Consider the following 19563-nt stretch of genomic DNA (forward strand, 5'->3'; position numbering starts at 1 on the left):
AATGAAAACTTTCTTTTTTGTGCCTATGAGTAAGTTTTTGGCTCCCTCCTACATTTTTCTTGGCAAGGTTTTTCAGAAGTTTGCCCTTCCCTACTTTCTAGGGCTCAGAGAGAGGGTCTGGCTCAAGGTTACCCAGTTGGCTTTATAACTAAAATGGGATTAGAACTCAGTCTCCTAGTTTGTAGCCTGATACCTTAACTGCTACACCACACTGGCTCACTTGTATTCCTTTCTAGCAAGTGGCTATTTGCCCAAACAAACTTAATATTGCTAATGACACTTGACTGTATGATAGAATTATAGTCAACATATGGTTTTAGATGTTGTTGCTTATAAGCCAACTAGGAATGCACTGTTTCCTATATGGATGTTTTCGCCCAAATTATACCTTTCTACATAGTAGTTGTAATCTTATTTTACACCTGTGGTTTTCTGAGATTTCAAAATGATTTAGATATATCCCTAAACAAGGCTAAATACCATCACCATGTACAAGTACCCATAATTTTAAGTTTGCACTAGGGGTTATTCCTCAGTGAATTTTTCATGCATTCTCATGTACGGTGAAAGGTTGGCTCTAGCTAATCTTTATAACAGGGGTGAAATGCTACCGGTTCGCTCTGGTTCAGGCTGTGCCGTGCGATCGTCGGAACCCTTTTTTTTACTTTTTTAAAGCATTTTTTACTATCTATGTGCCTGAACCTGTAGTAAAAAAATGCTTTAAAAAAGTGGGGGGGGGGCAAGGTTCTGATGATCACAGCTGTGCTGTGCAATCGTCGGAACCTTTTTAAAGCATTTTTTTACTAGTTTGGGCAAATAGGTAGTAAAAATGCTTTAAAAAGTTTTTTTTTAAAGTTGGCCACGCCCACCCGGTCACATGACCCCCCCAAGCAAGCCACGCCCACAGAACCAGTAGTAAAAAAAATTGCATTTCACCACTACTTTATAGGGCTGATTTAGTGCATAACGCCATATTCAAATTATCAAAAGCTCACTGACACATAGGAATCAAGATTATTTTGACTACAGTAATTCATTCTTTTTGCAGGTTAGCTGAATATAAATATAAAAGCCCACTAATCCTATATTTATTGGGGAGGGGATTAAGATAGCAAGGAAACAGACTTGTGTTTCATTATATCTATGGTGCTGTTTATTCTTTTAATGAGGATGAGGTTTTTTGTACAAGTGGGAAAACCTACTTCTCATCTTCACTTTGAAGTATGTAACCTCCTCTTCTGCACCTTAGATTCAGCCTAAGTCACTTGAAAATGATGGAAAGGGACTGACAGCCCTTCCAAAGATGACCCTGAATGGAAAGCAAGCTGGAAAAATTCTGGATCATCTTCCTTTAGACTGCAGCAGGAGGAGCATCTTTTGAACAACTTGCACACTGGCAACCAACTGATTCTAGACGTAGCTCAAAATCCTTAAGTTCTCCTACTCCCCAGTTACAAATGGTCTGGGACCACAGGGGCTAAAGCATTGCCTTTTCCCATACAATCCAGTTTGCCACCTCGCAACGGGTGGTTCTGCTCTAAATGCTTTTATTTTTTAAAAGAAGGTGAATGGCAAGGAGGATCTGGTTTTCTCAGTAATATCTTGTGGCGCTAGATGAAAAGAAAGTGGCAAATGAACATTTAGTCAATGGAGAGAAAAATAAAACACTATTATTTATTTTTACTTTTTTGCCATTGTTCTTTTTATCGTAATCCTCTATTTTTCTGATGCTTAATGTTATGGTATACTATGGTAGTTGTCTTAAATTCTTATAGTGCTTTAACTTCTCTTATCCTAACCAATTGAGAAAAAAAGATTTACCATAGTCCTTTTCCATGGCACGTTTATTTAGTACACAGAGGAAACTATGTTTTTCATTTAATCTGGAAAAGAACTGAACAGAACTTTCTGGCTATCTCTCCCTACAAACCTGGTACTTTCTCTGTCCATCCATCCATCCATTTTTTAAGGTTACTCAGTCATTGACTCTGGCAATGGCATCATGGCAAGGTCAGGAAAATTGCTGCAAATACTGGGATACCATGAGGAACCCAATGCCAAGCCTTCAAGGTACGTCAGATCAAGAAACAGAGCAGAAATTCAGTGAAAGCTCTTTATTGGAGTCAAAGTAGAGTGACAGAAAGTATGTCCAAGTTTCACTTTGTCCTATCTTATACTATACAAGTTCAAGGAAACTATTTTGTTTCTTTCTTGCACTTCCCTTTTCTCATCTTTTCTTCAGGCCCTCCTAAAAGTGCCATTAAGGAGGGCCTGAAGAATCTCTTCCCAATCTCTTAAGATCAGTTTTACACCAAAACTCATACAGGGAAACCCAAAGCAGGTTTTCCCATTATTATTACTCCAGTTCCCAGAGATCTAGTGCTAATGCCCAGGCAAGCCAGTAGAGAAAAGAGAAGGATCATGGAGACTCCACTATAATACAATAACTACTCTTGTGGTAGGTTTTTTCACTGTCAAGAAACAAAAAACCCAAGACATGCATTACAAAAAGACAGCCCAGGTTTTCATGAAATGTACCTACTGCACTTTTAGAATGGACCATAAATGAAATATTAAAAAAAACCAGCAACCCCTTCCTCCATAGTGGGGAAAATTATGAACAAGTGATGGGTATGCTACTCAGCCTGTTCTTGATAGGTCAGCTGAAGATCCCTACTCTCTCTTCTCAGAGTCCTTTAGCTTTCAACCAGATTTGGTTTCACAATAAAGAACTTTCACGTGTAAAGTATAAAAGAAGACCATTGTGTTTGACTGCTTTTGACACAAGAGAATCCCAGGAAGCCTGCGTACCATCTGATCTAACTGCACAAGATGTTTCTCAACTTTTTAGCTCAGATCATTGACAACTGTAACTGCCTGACTTCTGAGTTAACCAAAAAGTGGTAAAAATGACTTTGTATGATGCAATGATGCTACCAACTTTAAAGGAGGTAAGGATCCACCCGTCCTCATGAAGGCAAAGGCTGTTTGCCACCCTTTCCCAACTATCATCCAGCTAGAAAGTTTTCTTTGGGGAGCAAGATAAATGAAGTTGTGTCCGCCAGTGTACATGTTTTTAGAAGGCCCAGATTATCATCCTAATCTTATTCTGATTTTAGAAAGCCATTGGAAATTTCCCCTCCTCTCAAAATTCTGATAGCCTCTTTGCCATTTGAAATCCACTTGGATATAAAGAAGACTATCTCTAGAAATGGATTGTGTAGGGGCAATCTATCCAACTGGCCAATCTAGAAAAGCTACTGGCCCCATCAATTCTTAGATGGAAAACTATCAAGGAGTACTAAGGCTGTAGGATTGATTGAGAAATTGGAAAAATTCTCAGAAAAAGACAACAGTGAACCCATTTGGCAAGAAAATGGCAAAGTTGTGTCCATGAAATCAGCAGGAAACAAAAGAGCATTTTATCTTTTATTGTCTTTATATTTGACATGGGGCTCCCCTACAGCCATTTAGTTGCACAGTCAGAAACTAGGTTGGACCAGATTAGACTGACCATTGCTGGATTTCATGTTATGTCTAAATGTAAGAGAATGTTCTAAAATTATATATGGACCTTTTGGTACAAGGTGTGGCTATAAAGCTCAACCAATAGAAGCAGTTCATAAAAAGAAATACAGTATTTGTCAACCTCAGTAACTTTTAATATGTGTAGATTTCAACTCCCATGCTGGCTGTGAGATTCTACCTGTCTTAAAATTGCCAAGGATGAGAAACACTCTCTAAAATATGACATACCTGTTAAGAGTGGAATTCACCTAGATATATAAGGATGGAAGGGCAACATCATTAGGGGGCTGATGATGCAACACTGGTGATTTGCACATCCCAAGCTGTATGTAGCTTTCAAACAGTATCAGATGATGCCACTGAAATTCAGACTCAATCAGGGATACATCCAGTCCCAGGAAGTCAAGGAAGTGAGAAGCAGAGATTTTAATATTACTTAGCATGACAAAATGCCTGTGAATAGCATCCTGGAGCCTGATTATTAGATCACCTGCACAATATATAGGAGCAGGCCTCCTAATGAAAAGGCCTGTAACATTCTAATAAGTGGGCCAATGTTCTGGGCTGTCCATAAGGGTCAGGCAATTTCTGGTCAAGAAGGCAGGCCTTCATCAAGTTTCTCTCTTGATGCTTCTTATTCTGAAGTGGAAGAAGCAGGGGCCAAATCACGGTGTTTTGCCCTTACAAGACCTGCAGCAAGCCTTTCTGTAATACCAGTGTGAACAGAGCTTTACTTTCAGCACCAACACACAGTTAGCTGTTGCTTTGTCATCACAGTCTTCGTCTGTAGAGGGGAAACAGAGCACAAAGGTTAGATAGAGGGTAGGTCACCTGAATCCTCTTTTGATTAGGCTACCTCACAAGAATATTTGTATTTCAAAAACACTGCTGGCTTCAGATGATACGGTGCATGCAACTTTCCTTAGATCTGCAGTTCCAAGAGCACACATACTCTTTATCTTCTCTCTTTTTCCACTTCTTCCTTTTATCTTCCTCCTGTGAGAGCTAGCCTCTTCTTTAGGCCTCTTGGCATGGTGGTCTTTGCTATCTCTTTCTATGTGCCAGCCAGTCCTTCTAGATTCAGAAATTGGCAGTTCCAATGTCTTCTGCTTGGCCACCATTTCTATTACTCACAAACTGGGTTCCCCCATTGCACTAAATTTCAAACTAACCAGATAGTTACATCATGCCTTAGCATCGCATGTGATCCTAGCACTGATTGCTTGGGTTTATGGCCCTGTCTGCTTCTTTACAGCACCCTCCTTGAGGGCTCTGTTGGCTCAAGAGCTGCAATACTCTCTACTTCCTTAAGCTAGAGCCCCTGACATGTTGCTTTTTACCTGGAGCATCGGTGGGACACGGCTGTAGTTGGCAAGCTTGCCTGGCTTCAGGTTTGGATGTTGACTCACAGCCTTGGCCTAAGGTTTCTCCTTGGTAGCACTTCACTTCACGGAAACGCAGGCCAGTGCCACAGGTCTTGCTGCACTGCAAGGGATGGGAGGAAAAAAAGTGTTCTGCTTTGGTAGATGGATGGATGTGTTTCAAAATTTTTTAATACTGGTTCTGTGGGTGTGGCTTGGTTTGCGTAGCATGGCTTGGTGGGCGTGGCTGGGAAGGATACTGTAAAATCTCCATTCCCACCCCAATCCAGGGGAAGGTTACTGCAAAATCCCCATTTCCTCCCAATCAGCTGGGACTTCGGAGGCAGAGAATAGATGTGGGTGGGGCCAGTCAGAATTTTTACTACTGGTTCTCTGAATTACTCAAAATTTCCGCTACCGGTTCTCCAGAACTGGTTTGAATCTGCTGAAACCCACCTCTGATGAATACCTCAGCCAAAAGAAGAAGGACATGAAAAGAAATCCCATGGGGCTGCTTCATAATTATCCTCAAGAATGGTATCACTTTGGGCAACCATGGATACCCAAGTTAAACTAGAAAGTGATAACAATGCTTCATTTGCCAGTGTGATTTCATACTTTAATTTTTAATAATAATAATTTATTAAATATGTATGCCACCCAACTCTCGGTGGCTTTGGGTGGCTCACAACAATCAAACTAAGACATTACATTAAAATCAATAAAGAAAAAATAAAGAAAAAAGATTGCAAGTGCAATGAAATGAAACGGAGCCAAAGGAATTAAATTAATTTACTACTGGGACCACATCTATAGGTATCGCAAGGTCAAGAATGTTTGCACAATGCTGCATCTCCAAGTAGCAGCAGTGGCAAGTTATAGCTTTGTCCAATTATGTTTATCTTTCCTGATCCAGCAAGGGTTATCTCTGTCCTGGTCACCTCTTTAGATGATTGTATCCGGCTCTGGATACAGATACCTTTCAGCTCATTTAATCAGAACGCAGTACAATTTGCCAGGCGCAAATGAAAGGCTGTCTTGTGCCTCACAACCAAATGAGAGGGTGTGCCCCCTTTAACAGTTGCAGTCAAGCCCCAGGTGTTTTTACAACTGGGGCTTAAAGCCACATTTTTCAATCTTGGAGTTCTATAAACGTTTATTGTATTTTGTGGTGGTTTTTAAAAAAATGGTTCTATGATCATCTGTCTGAATGTTGCACACTGCCATAATGGTTTTCAGAAAGGTGGTATCTACAATATCAAAATAAACAGGGATTTGGAAAGTAATGCTGGGAATCTCAATGGTTGAAACAGAGACAAACACCCCTCCCCTTATTTTCTCCTATTAAAAGAGTTGTTCAGGGGGAATCTTCCCTGCCAATTCCCTCCAATCCTTTTCCAAACTCCAGCAGCTCTCTCCCTTCTCCAGACTGCTGTAGTTTCTCCATCTACCTGAGACCAAGAGGTTGAAAACCATGTGGAACAGGGTCTCTGGAAACATGGGGCTTGTATTTCTGGCTTTGGAGAAACCTCGCAGCGCTTCTCAGGATACTCCTTGTACAGGCCATTTTCTAATCCCACACACAGCACTGTCCGCATCTTGACACCTCGGCCACATGTGGCATTGCACTGCAATGGAGAAAGCAAAACACCATTTTCCATCAGCATTAAAAAGTAACAACCTCTGCATGACAAACCCATAGTGGGCTCATTCTTTTCATTCGGAAGGCAGCCAGTAATCAATACAAAATAGTATGTGTTTGGGCTTAACAATGCAAGAATTTTGCTGAAGATAAAGTTAATGTTTTAAGTAGACAATAACAATATCCCTAATATAGGTAGTCCTTGACTTACGACCACAAGTGAGCCCAAAATCGGAGCCCAAATTGAATTGATGTTGCTAAGTGAAAAATTTCTTAAATGAGTTTTGACCCATTTTACACTTTTCTTGCCACATTTGTTAAGTGAATCAATGCAGGAATCAAATTAGTAATACAACTGTTAAGTGAATTTGGCTTCCCCATTGACTTTGCTTGTTAAAAGGTTGCAAAAAATGGGACATTGAAACCGTCATAAACATGAGTCAGTTATCAACCATCCGAATGAAAATAACGTGACGATGGGGATACTGCAATGGTCATAAGTGTGAAAAATGGTCACAAGTCACTTTTTTCAGTGCTGTTGTAACTTTAAATGATCACTAAATGAATTGTTGTAAGTCAAGGACTACCTGTATAGTCCAAATTCCAATACTGTTAGGCCAGAGTTATATTTACTATACATTTGGGCGTGGCTAACCACTGACCAGGATGGCGTACTGAGTGTTCCTCTCTTCCTCTGATTCAGCTAGTTTCTCAAATATAGCCATATCCCCTTGTTTTATCAGATAGTGAGATAAGTAAAGCAAGATGTTCAGGAAAGATAATCTGCTCAATGGAAAGGAACACCTGAAGGTTGTTGAGATGGTTCTCTGCCATGAAGAAGTAGCAATGAGGGAAAGCAATTGGATATAGACGTCACTGGACAGTTAATAAAACAACTTAAAAAAAAGAACTGAAGCCAGAATGGGATTAACATGCTGTAGGAGTATCTAAAGACAGTTATATCAGAGCAAATGAATAAATAATTTAAGAAAATGCAAATAGCAGATATTGCTCTGAAAGCCAGCAATGTTTATGATATGGCTACAAATACTACTCTTGAGATAGACAAGGCTCCAAAGAATATTGCTGAAATAAAATTGGCAGATTTACAGGACTGTGGCAGGAGAAATAATTTAAGGATTAAAGGAATGGCGGAGAAAAGCAGAACAAACAAATTTGACTACTTATCTCTAAAATGAATTACCAGAGCTCTAATATGAACTTAATGGATAAAGACACTGAATGTCCTCATCTGGTTTACTCTCCAAGGAACACACAGAAGAAAACCTAGAGACTTTTTTTTTTTAGATTCGTGAACCCAAATAAAAAAGATAAAATTATGAGAAAAATACGTGGACTGGAGAATATTTTCCCCCCAAGATATCAGTGTAGCTGCACTGCAGCAAGGAAAGGAATTAAAACCATTTAGAGAAAAACTTATGCAGAATATGGATAACTATAAATGGGACTCTCCTCTCAAATGAATTGTTTTTATATTACAAGGACAGAAAGCTATTTCAATTTCAACTGAGATGCAGAGCTTATTGACAAAGCTTTCCAAGAAGAGATGAAGAAAGTCATCTATGGTTTCTCCTTGGAAGTGTGGAAAGCAGGTTGAACTACAAGTGGAAGACTGAGATAAGAACACTGCACTGAGTTATGGAGCAACAGAAATTATATATATTGTTTTCTTTTTTTAATATGTTCTGGTTTAGAGTAAAGGGAAAAGGGAGAGTTATATAAATCAAGGAAAACCACTATATCAAATACTAACATAGGTAAAACTATAGTTAAGGAATTATTGTAATTAAAATTGGGAGCTTATCGGCTGATGAGAGAAAGAAGGAATATCAGTAAAACACACCCCCTCCCCTTAGACTCTATAGAGCAGGAGTCCACAATCCCCGGGCCACATCCCATTACCGGGCCTTGAACAGTTCAAAACTGGGCCACAGAAGTGGCAAGTGAGCAAGTGCATTCCCACTTGTGTGAGTAGCAGAAGAGTGTGTGAGCGTGCACTCCCTTTACGCAAGCGGCAAGTGTGCATGCCTCCCCGATTGTGGAAATAGGGCTGTGTGTGTGCTCCTGCCTGCCATTCGCGGGGAACCATCCTCCCTCTCTCCCCCACCCCACCCCACCCGCCAGTCCGCAAAGCCAGAAAGGCTGGAGAACTCTGGTACAGAGGATTCTTTAAGGAAAACTGGAAAACTATAGATAATACATAAACTGAGTTGTGAATTAGTAAAGCCTCTCTAATTGTCACATTAGAAAAAAAAATGACAAAATCAAAGTTAAAGTAATGAGATTTCAGAAGCAGGAACCACAATCAAATTTGTTTGAATTTTATAATTTACCCGAATAGCAATCAATTATAACCTGGTGTACTGCTTGTTTATGACAAATTTTCACGTGTATGGTACCTGACATTTTATTTACCTGGTAGTAGAGGTTTTTTTGTATTTTCTATATATTTTTTGTATATATGTATCTTGAGATTATGTTTAATGCAGATACCTGATATTGCAAAATAAATAAATAAAATAAAGTACTGTTCCTTAAAAGAATATTTACCTCTTCCCGTCATCCAAGAAGCTAAATGTTACATTTTTAATTTTTCATGTTTAAATGCTTGTTTTACTCTGGAAAGGAAAAACTAAGCTAGTTCCAAAATGCAAAGGAGGTTTGTTTAAGCTACCAGCTGATGGAAGAAAAGATGATGATGATGATGATAAGAAAAAGAACAAAGGAGAACCCGCTATTTGAATCCCTGCTTTGAAACTACATGATAGAAGTTCAGATGAAAACAAATCTCCAAAGAGCTTCTAAATTAGCCAGTAGATACTCTCACTAACAGGAACCAATTTTTTAATTTGATTTTGGACTGGCAGCAATAACTCCAAGTGTCTTCCTTAAGAACAGAGAGGTGTGATCAGACGCAAACTCACGTGGTCCCATTCTTGCTGGACCCAATGGGCAGGGCAGTTCTTATCTCCACAGGGGTAGATTGCCAGGGGCTTAGTGTTGGGATTGCACTGGGACTCCGAGATCAACTTCCCTTCCACATTGCGGCAGGTGACCAAGCGATTCATCCGTCCCTCACCACACAAACCTGAGCACTTGAAGAAATAATGAGACTTTTCAAGGTAACTGGGTTTAGTAGTAGCCTTTGATCTAGATGGACCAATATAAGACATAACGCCTAAGACTTTTGGCACATTTTAGTACTGAAATTATGGGCAAATATATTAGACATGAAGAAGTGGTCTTCACAGAGGTCTTTGCTTACTTTTGAAAGGATGCCTCTAACTTCATGATTTCTACAATAATTTCGGAAAACATATTCCAGACTAGAATTAGTATCAACCAGATCAGGAAACTGATTCCACAGGATGACTAGAATGAATTGCGATAGGCTGCAGTAACAGACTCTTGCAAGTTTGATTATGTTTCTCCTTCCTTCTCTCTTTTACCCTAGTGAGACAGGAAGGAGTCTTCTTGAGTCCTTTCTTAATACTATCTTCCTTCCCAGACTTAGGAATTTTCTGAATATTCTCTTAAAGGCCATCTTTGTGCCTCTCTAAAATTAATTAGAATATTTCCCATTCCCAACCCCTCCATGAAGACTCTAATAAAACACACACACACAAATCAGTCTTGACTCACCGGTCCCCAGTCAGAAGTAGCCCAGTGCCTGTCACAGGGAGGACCTAAACACTCCTTCTCATTGATGGGCTTTGTAGATTGATTGCACAGTTTGGGTTCCACTGAACAGCGCACTTCTCTTCTCACTGTCCCTTGACTGCCACACCGAGCAGAACACTGTGAAGAAGTGGGAACCAGAAGAGATAAAAGATCGTGACACGTGCCAGCAATGAAGATAAAATCATAAAATCACATTATCAACAAATTTACCCCTCACATTTTCTTTTGCCCTGCTATAACTCCCATATTATGACTATTGCTCAAGTAATGAATGGTAACAATTCATGGGTCGGTTTACACATGTCTTCCTGATAAAGGCAGAATAAAGAAGGTGCCTCAGGCAGCAGATTTTCAGCACCCGTAATTCAATTACTGTGGACTTTACGGTCAAAATAGAATTTGGGGTAGCCCTGTTTCCTGGAGTAGTGCAGTCCTCTTGAACCATGCAAGTTCAATGTTACATGATAACTTTTTGTCCACATTTTCTCTTGAACCTTAGCCCATATCTCTTGTTCTCTCTCCCTCCCTCTCTCCCTCTCTCTCTCTCCCTCTCGCACAAGGTCAATTCTCTTCAGTTTCGGACAAAAAAGCTTTGTATCACAGGTAAAATAAAACGTATCTGATAGATGCAGGGAGGTACATCTACTAAAAGGCCTGGTGTGAGATCTGAAATCAAGTCCTTGAAATTAATCTTCAGTGTTTTACTTCTATAGTATTAACTCTCTTGATCCTCAAGCTCCCAGGCAAACTAAGAAAAATAACCACCATCCAATTTGTAGTTATCACCTGAATTCAAACCAAAGATTGTGTTATGGCCCCACCAGAGGATACTCCAATGAGGAGGACAAGCCGGAACTGGAACAATCAGAAAGGGGCATTGACATAGGGTATCTGGAGACTATGGAGAGCTCTGTGGCAGAAAGGGATACAGTCCCAGGAATGTTGGGAAGTGGAATGAGTGATTAATCGCATGAGCAGCCCATGTAAGCAGAAGAGGGAGAGACCAGTGAGGTACAGCGGCAGCAGGTCAACTCTGATGAAGAACAGTTGCCACCCTACCCAATCCACGGACAAGGAGAGCAGAGGGCTGAGAGGCATAGAGGAGGTCAGTGAGGCTACTTGCTAGGAAGCAGCCTTGCCCTCCTAATAATAAACACCCATCAAGACTGACTTAAGTGAGCAGAGGTGGTTGGTTGGGGGAAATAATTGTTCGTTTTTCAGTGCAATGTCTCTGGCTTCTTGCCTTGTTCCTTTGCCATAGTTTATGGATTTTATTCAATACTATTTCATTGCCTGGACCTTGTTCCTGGGACTCATGTTCGGACTTGAAAGAATTTCCTTCAGAACCATTGACTGTTGGTATCCTCTTTGGTTTGCTCCATCAGCCACCTTTCTCTGCTTTATGCTCAAGCCTTGCTACTTCGCGGCCAGCTGGCTGTCTTATTGTTGCCTGTGCTTCAGGTGCCAGACTGCCTCTGTTAGCCATGCTTTGAGATGAACTAATGGTGCCCTTGTTGGAAGACCTTTGGTCATCGAGGTCACTACTCTTGAGCTCCCACAAATTGTGGGAAATTGACTTTGGGTTTTGAGGAATGCTACATGGAAGTTAATTGTGAAATAAACATACTAAATCCTTTCCAAGTGCTCCTTGCATGAAGTAGGACAGGTCAGATTGTGCTTGACTTCCAACTTGCCAATATGGTATCCCCACTGATCCATACCTGAGATGGATTTCAGCTACAGCCTATTCAGGAACTAGGCTAGAGATGCAGATTATTTCATATAAATCAAAATTTATACACAGAGCTGATATTTCATGTCCCTGAAATTTTCCAGTTCTTCGCCACTTTTTGGGGTAATTTGAAATGGAGAGTAAAATACAAGGAACAAGAGCTGGGTGAGAGTAGCTAGTAGTTTTTCTAGCTCTAGTTTCCTGAACAATTGATACCAGCGCCTTCCACTGTGATATTAGAAGTTCATATTGGATCAAACAAGTTTTTACAAGTAGAGTTCAATAACGTATCTTTACATTGGGCCTCTGGTGGCTCAGCAGACTAAGTCTGTCTGTTATTAACACAGCTGCTTGCAATTACTGCAAGTTCAAGTCCCACCAGGCCCAAGGTTGACTCAGCCTTCCATCCTTTATAAGGTAGGTAAAATGAGGACCCAGATTGTTGGGGGCAATAAAAGTTGACTTTGTATATAATATACAAATGGATGAAGACTATTGCTTAACACAGTGTAAGTCGCCCTGAGTCGTCGGAGAAGGGCGGGATATAAATTCAAAAAAAAAAAGTCATTGGTAGCATTATTTTTCCCAAAAATGAAAATGCTTTCTGAAGCTACTGCATTCATTAAAGAAAGAGTGGAGTAGAATTGGTACTGAACGTATTTGGAAAATGCAAATGAATAATAATACCTTGGTCCTCACATTTGTAGTTCATCCTGCCTTGCCACAACTTGTGTGGACCCAGGATTAGGACCATCTCTGCAAAACATTGAGACCATCATGCGGGCCATTATACAACTTTTTAATTTAAAGGCTAGCAATTGGTACCCTTCTGTAAAATAAATTTTAGTCTATTAAGAAGATGCTATTCCATTTTCATTAAGGAAGAGTAAAAAATATTAGTGGCCAAATACAAGAGAGCAGTTGCACTTCTACCATTGGATGAAAATTCCATGATAAAGTATACCTTCTAACATTTCTTCTTCTGCACAGCTAAGGAAGGATGCTGGCGCCCTGTCCTTTTGTGCATCTTATCACCCTAAACTGCAACTTGTTTCTAAACTCAGGTGTCTAAAAGAGACATTCAGTTGCACTTCTGAAGAGATGCACACTTGACTGTTTCTTTAAGCCCATGTTGAAAATCAGAGATAAGCATCTTCATGTTCTCAATAGGTTTTGGACATCAACTGCCATCGACCTTTGTCAACATGACTAAAGGCAAGGGTTTGGTAGAATTCAAAACATCTGGAAAACACTCTTAGTTTTGTGCAAATTCTTTGGTGTGTGTGTGTGTTGTGTGTGTTAATCCTACCCAAGAGCAACATACCTCAGACCATTCTGACAACTCCCACTGCGGCCCACAAACTTTGTTCTTGCATGATTTCCGTTCCATAGGCCTGGTTAGTCCAGCTGATTCACACATGTCATCGTAGACTGAACTATCAAAGCCGGGAGCCAGCATCTTCCAACAGCGCACAATTCGGTACTGATAACCTTCACCACAAGTTCTTGAACACTCACTCCACTGGCTGGTCTCCCACCTCCACACAGGAAGCAACGGCAAGAGAAAGGAAAAACAGTTTGGGCATAGTTTTATTCAAAGGAAAAAACAGACAATAAAACTGGATAAGAATCTATACAGACTCCTAAATCAAAGATCCTTCCATAAAGATCTATAGTTGTCTATCATTTTATTCCTTGTAGGATCAATTATGCCTCCTCTGTATGGAACTTTTCCCTCAAAATTCAAAACCTTTAAAACTTCCCTAGCAATTTTCATACATTTGCATTTGCACAAGAAATAAAAGGGACAGAAAAAATATTTCACATTATCTTCTGCTAGCTTAAGTGATAAGGTTTAATGTCAGTATTCCAACTGCACACACATCACACAGGTTCCAGAATGCCTTCACAAGAGCTGGAACTTTCCACTCACCTAGGCTGGCACTCTCGGCCTGCGCAGAATTCATGAGTGGGTTCAGGACGAGTCAATGCATCACAGTAGGTTTCTTCTACTTCTACTCCGTCATAGCGGACACACATAGCATAGGAGGTGCTGATCCCTGCATGCACAGCAAAGCTGAGTCATCATTAGTTGCCCCTACAGGATTAAGTGCTTCACTAACAACTATGGTCCAAAGTAGCAGCAAGTGACTGTTTATCCCCATACCTTAGTTCTCATGAAGAGAGAGAAAGTTGGGATTTCCTCAGAAAGGAGAAAGATAATCTCTCCCTGCACCGTGAAAAAGCACATCCTTTTTTCCATAAAGAGATGAAATGGACAGAAAGAATAACCTTGAGGAACAGTAGGAAGAGCCTTTATTAAGACAATGGTGAGATAAAAAGAAACCAGAGCTGGGCCAGAACTGTAATCTGAGAAAGCATATCAGAAAACACCCTCCCCTCGTTCTCACAAAGATAAAAGGAGGGGGGAGCAGAAGCACTTTCAGACTTGTGAGATTCTGTCATTATAACTTTATAATAAAAGTAGTATTAAATTGGTGACTTTTGTTTCCCAGCCTGGTTTACTATGTTCCCAACTTTCTAAAGGAAACCCAGAAATATATAATAATTGAAGTTATTCAGTCACTGGATACACAATGCTCAAAAGCTATAGTAGTAGTTTATGTTGAGACAAGAATTAGAACTGTACAGATCTTCAAAACTTCAAGCAATGCATTCCTTCAGGACTGCTTTGCAAAACAACCTGACCACTTTGTTTCCATTATTTATTTATTTATTTATTTGAATGTATTAGCCATCCAACTCTATGAACACTCTTTGCAGCTGTGCAGTTCCTGAAAGCATCTCTGGCATGATTAGCCATGTTTTGGCAAGCACTGGAAGAGAAGGTGCTGCTACCTTTCTCGAGTATCACTTGCCAAGTCCTTGGTCAGGGGTGCTGCTTAATTCTGCTCTGATGGTGGAAGGTGCGGTGCTCACCTTTGGTACCAAAATGATGGCAAAGTGTGCTGTGAAAAGGAGCCTCTTTACCTTGCCTAACTAAAGCCAGAAATGACTTCTGTGCAGGTGCAGGATACTATGAGAAGCTTCAGGACAGCACAACATGCTTCATTAAGGCAGATCATATGGCCTTGATGCTTAATGAAGATAATAATCACATCATGGGACTTTCTTAGTGGGACTTGTGGATTGCCACTGAGGAAAAAAATCACGCAAGATTGACTTTATACATGGTAACGGCACAAGGCTATTATATAGTATGCAGAATAATGGAGGAATACTGAACTCCCCACAATGAACAAGTGGATTATGAAGAAGTTGGAGTTGTCTGAAATGGTGAAGCCTGACCTTTTGTGGTGAGAGATAAAACAATATATACATTTTTAAAAGACGGAAAAACTTTTATGGACTTTTTGCTGAAAACAGAGAAAATGATGAATTTTAAAAAAAGACTCCACCGAAGATTGATGGGGTTTTTGTAATATTAAGGAGGGAGGTTGGATAATATGATTGTTAATTTCTGTTGTAAAGAAGGTCAGAGGTCACTTATTTTTCTGACTTCAGTACTCCCCCCCCCCCCGGCTTTCTTTTTTTTTTCCTTTGCTTTCTGTACTTTCTTTTTCTTATCTCTATTTTTATGCACTTTCTGCTACTTTTTGTTTTAGATTTGTCCTTTACTGTTTGAAAAAAAAACTTTAATAAAATTTAGAGAAAGAGAGAGTAAAAGAGAGCAGCAAGAGAGAGCAAGAGGGAATGTATGTGTATGAGAGAAAAATCACATCATGTTTATAGCCAGAAGTGACTTGTGGTAACAAATCACTTCATGCAGACTTAATAAAAATTCATGCAGGGAAAAAAAATTAAAATTAACAAGAGCAAAATTAGTCCTAATTAAATCCATCTGCATTACAGCTCCTGAGTTGTTGGAGACTACAGTGAAAAGCTCAACAGAAACACAAAAGCGGTTAAGGCACTAGGCTAGAAAGCAGGAGACCAAGAGTTCTAGTCCCACCCCAGCCAGGAAAGCCAGCTGTGGGACCTTGAGCCAGTCACTCTCTCTCAGTCCAACTTACCTCACAAGGAAAAATAGGAGGAGGGAGGTGGACTGGATATGTTCACTTTCTTTAGTTATTTGTAAAAATAATAAAGGCAAGATACAAACAAGCAAACAAATAACAATTCAATTATGTATAGGCATGAAGTCTGCTCACAAGTTTCACCTGATATAATAATAAAGTAACATCAAGAGGTGTTTTTCTGTAATATTAAAAGAAGTAAAGAATACATTCAGATATTAAAGGAAGTAAAGAATACATTCAGATGCAGAACAAACACAAATATACAGCAAATAGAATTTAATACACTACACATTTTTTCCATTTCTGAAGTTCTCATGTGGACCCTTCTATATGCTAGAAACTGACCACAAGGCAGAATCCTTCATAAGACTCAAAACTGCCCACACTAGTATCCAAAATTGCATATTGTTTCACCTGATGTGCATGTGGAGCTGCAAGGAGCATAGGCTGATACCTTCCAGCGATACATGTCAGCCAAGCTGATGTCCTCACGGCCAAGGGAACTCAGTTCAAAGTCATTGCTGCAGGGGGAAAAAACCTCAGTATAAGTTTCTGGATGGATGATTTACTACAGGAAGGAAAATATGCTGTCCTGCCCTGGTTTCCACAGAGGCTAAAAGGAATCCCCAGATGGCAACATATTATTTCTCCACATTTTGCTTATCTACAGTCTGTCACAATTGTGGGGATTGTAGAGAATTTGATCATCTAAGAGCAATGTTCTTCAAGTAAAGGGCACACTAGACTGCATCAAAAAATATGCAGTTTAAATACTAATAGAGTCTTCCCAGTGGAGGAGGCTTCCCGTTATGTCTCTATAATTTACTGCCCCAGTGTGCAGTGTTCCAATCAGCCTCCACTAAGGCTATGTATTTGCACTGTGTCTCTGATTCCAAACTAAATGATCACATTATAGCTGATTCAATTTTCCAATGATAGAGAAGGCTACCTTTTGCATCTAACCCCACGTCTTCCAATCAAAGTAATGGAACAGCTGAAAATGCTGATATTCACATACATAAAACAACCCAATCTACTAAATGAATAGAATTCAAGAAGGAAGATTCCCTCAGATTTCCCAAGGATAGAAAATAATCGCTTTAGGCCATTTAAAACTAGAGTCATTTGAAGACTCACATGTAATTTATTTTTTAATGCTGTATTTACATAAAATCTACATTTTTTCCAAAATAATTTATTTTTAAAAGGGGACTGTCATCTTAGATATGCTGGGAAAATTATGATAAAAGCAGTTGAGAGGTGTTTTTTTTTTCTAAAGCTAAACAAGTATGCAGTGCATCTTAATCCTGGGGCTGAGGGAAGACTGGATTTAGTTTGCTCTCCTTCAAATGAAGAATTTGAAAGGAAGCCAAGCTTGCTCCGTTGCCAAGGTTCCACCTGAATACTTTCTTTTCACATTACATCACTTTTTTTTCTTAGAACACTCAACCCTTTTCTTCCAACTCTATTTTTCTTTCTCACCTTTCAGCACCTGGACCTTGAAGAGGCTCTGACAACTGCTCATTCCCAAAGCTGATTGGAAGCCTGGAGCTGGAGCTAGGGTTGGAAGAAATTGCCATGACAGTGTCATTTGTTGCTTTATTTATTGCAAAAGGGTCGACATTCACTTTGTCTGGAAAGTTCTTTTTTGCAGGTTGCTTGGGCAGTCCTCCTGGCCATTTGATAGTTGCGTGAGCCCACAACCCGACTGTTGAATTCTTTCTCCCAGCCTTGGCTGTCATGTAATGCAATGCCCTACAAAAAGCAGCATTCTGTAGATCCTGGAGACACAATGATCTGAAGAGATGCTGTCTGGATGGACCAATCTTATTAGCTTCATGGAGTTCAAATCTTGCTGCACCATGTGGTGTGGCTGTGCTGATCATAATATTATTGAGTCTGAGGGCTTAAGAAGAATGAAAATGAACCAAGAGGCCCACAACATTCAGTTTATTTTCTACAATTAAAAAGGCTTTTGTCCCCCTAAACATTTGGAAATGCTCTCATTTGACCATGAGTAATCTATAGTAATTTCTGTGTCTGTTTAGGTATGATCATCCTTCTTTCAGCATTTGAAAATAATTTCCTGTCTTTCATGTCTACACAGAAAAATTGCAAACTTTCATTTAAGTAAGCTAATGTACTAATGAAAAAGTTCCAGATATAATCTGTCTCATACATGAAATTTAATCTGGAATATGCCATCTGAATGTACAATTTGTATGTCTTGCTTTCTTTGACAAAAGGACTTTGATCCTTAGGCAACCACAGAACCTCTTTGTTATTCAATAAAGCAGCTGCATCTTTTCATTCAGACATATGTGGAAATCTGCAAAAAGATAGACTGCTTCAATGAAAAGGAAAGATACTATACTTTGACAAGGTACCAAAGTTAATATTATGAGGTATTATTATTCAGGATTTGGCTAATATTGTTATAAATTGCAGTCTATATATATTTGTGTGTGTGTGTGTTGAAAAATAGAGAGAAAGATACTATAAATAAATGTTGATTTAGGTCAGTATTCAATATATTTTGGCTATCATTATTAACATTGATTTAGATCACGATATGCTGCACTGAAATCATGATAACTAAATTTCAGTATTAAATTTTTGAAAATGTCAGTATTCCACATAAACATGTTTGTTTTTTGCCAGGAACTATCAAAAAGAATCCTACCCTTCAGTTTTCCAGCTCCAAATAAGAAACTTGAATATGGAAAAGAACAAAGGGTTTCGCAATTAAGAACACGTACAGTGCGAGCAACACTTTGAGTTGTTTCTGTGGAGCACTTGAAACACATATCTCACACCACTTCCCATCAACTTTGTACTGTAGATGATTGAGTAAGTAAACTTATGAAAGGATACTGACCCAGATCTGCTTCTTTGTCAGCTGTCACTTCTTCATCTTCACTTGTTTCATAAAGTTGTTGGAATTGAAAGCTGAGATTTTCCTCCTGTGCCCCATGTTTCCAGCCCCATTCTTTGCCTTGGGGAGTGGAGTTATTTAGGAAGAAGTTCTGGCTATTGAAGGACATGCCTCCAGGTTCTTCTTCTGTGTCATCTGTCATCTCTGTGACAGAAGCCCAAGAAGCATTGAAATCTTGGGAAATGGATGAAACTGCATCTTGGTAATTTTGGCTAGGCTCTGGTAAGTGAAGATAGAGAGGCATCTTGATGGATGGCGGAACTGTCTGAACAGCTGGTGACAATGCTCTAGGCACAGTGTAGTCATATGTTACATGTGGCATTTTTCCATTGAAATTGTAGTACTTTTAACAAAAAGGAAAAAAAATAACCAAGCTTACTCTCACTTTGAAATTGCGCAAGATTCTACTATAGTCCAAAGAACTCTGAGAAAGACTCTTCACATAGCAACTGTATACAGTAATCAGATATGGCTGTGTGCAAAATGATTGGAAGTCTAAATTTTCATTCAAAATGTTGTGAGTCTGCAACATTTCCCACAAGATTTAGAACAACATTTCTAGTTTCTAGAAATAAGGTTTAAATAACAAAAGGTATTTCAAACTGTGAGACCTGAGCAGATCT

The 19563-nt window shown here is 39.5% G+C and overlaps 1 protein-coding gene across 4 annotated transcripts in view; it reads right to left on the reverse strand.

Moving 5' to 3' along the window:
* Positions 1-9: 9 nt before the first annotated feature.
* Positions 10-19563, reverse strand: part of LOC131194298 (ADAMTS-like protein 2) — a 50030-nt gene continuing 30476 nt past the window's right edge. For 3 of the 4 annotated variants that reach the window (XM_058175117.1, XM_058175118.1, XM_058175119.1), the window contains 10 exons: positions 18884-19283; positions 17488-17911; positions 16420-16526; positions 13899-14025; positions 13290-13503; positions 10195-10350; positions 9477-9647; positions 6341-6517; positions 4869-5013; positions 10-4312 (listed from right to left, as the gene is read on the reverse strand). In XM_058175117.1, coding sequence (XP_058031100.1) covers positions 4194-4312; positions 4869-5013; positions 6341-6517; positions 9477-9647; positions 10195-10350; positions 13290-13503; positions 13899-14025; positions 16420-16526; positions 17488-17911; positions 18884-19283 — 2040 coding nt within the window. In that variant the 3' untranslated portion in view covers positions 10-4193. Of the gene's footprint in view, positions 4313-4868; positions 5014-6340; positions 6518-9476; positions 9648-10194; positions 10351-13289; positions 13504-13898; positions 14026-16419; positions 16527-17487; positions 17912-18883; positions 19284-19563 lie in introns of those variants that run through there. The other variant, XM_058175120.1, reaches the window with a different exon arrangement.

Source organism: Ahaetulla prasina, chromosome 3 (assembly GCF_028640845.1).
Source record: "Ahaetulla prasina isolate Xishuangbanna chromosome 3, ASM2864084v1, whole genome shotgun sequence".
In the NCBI taxonomy this organism is placed as follows: Eukaryota; Metazoa; Chordata; class Lepidosauria; order Squamata; family Colubridae; genus Ahaetulla; species Ahaetulla prasina.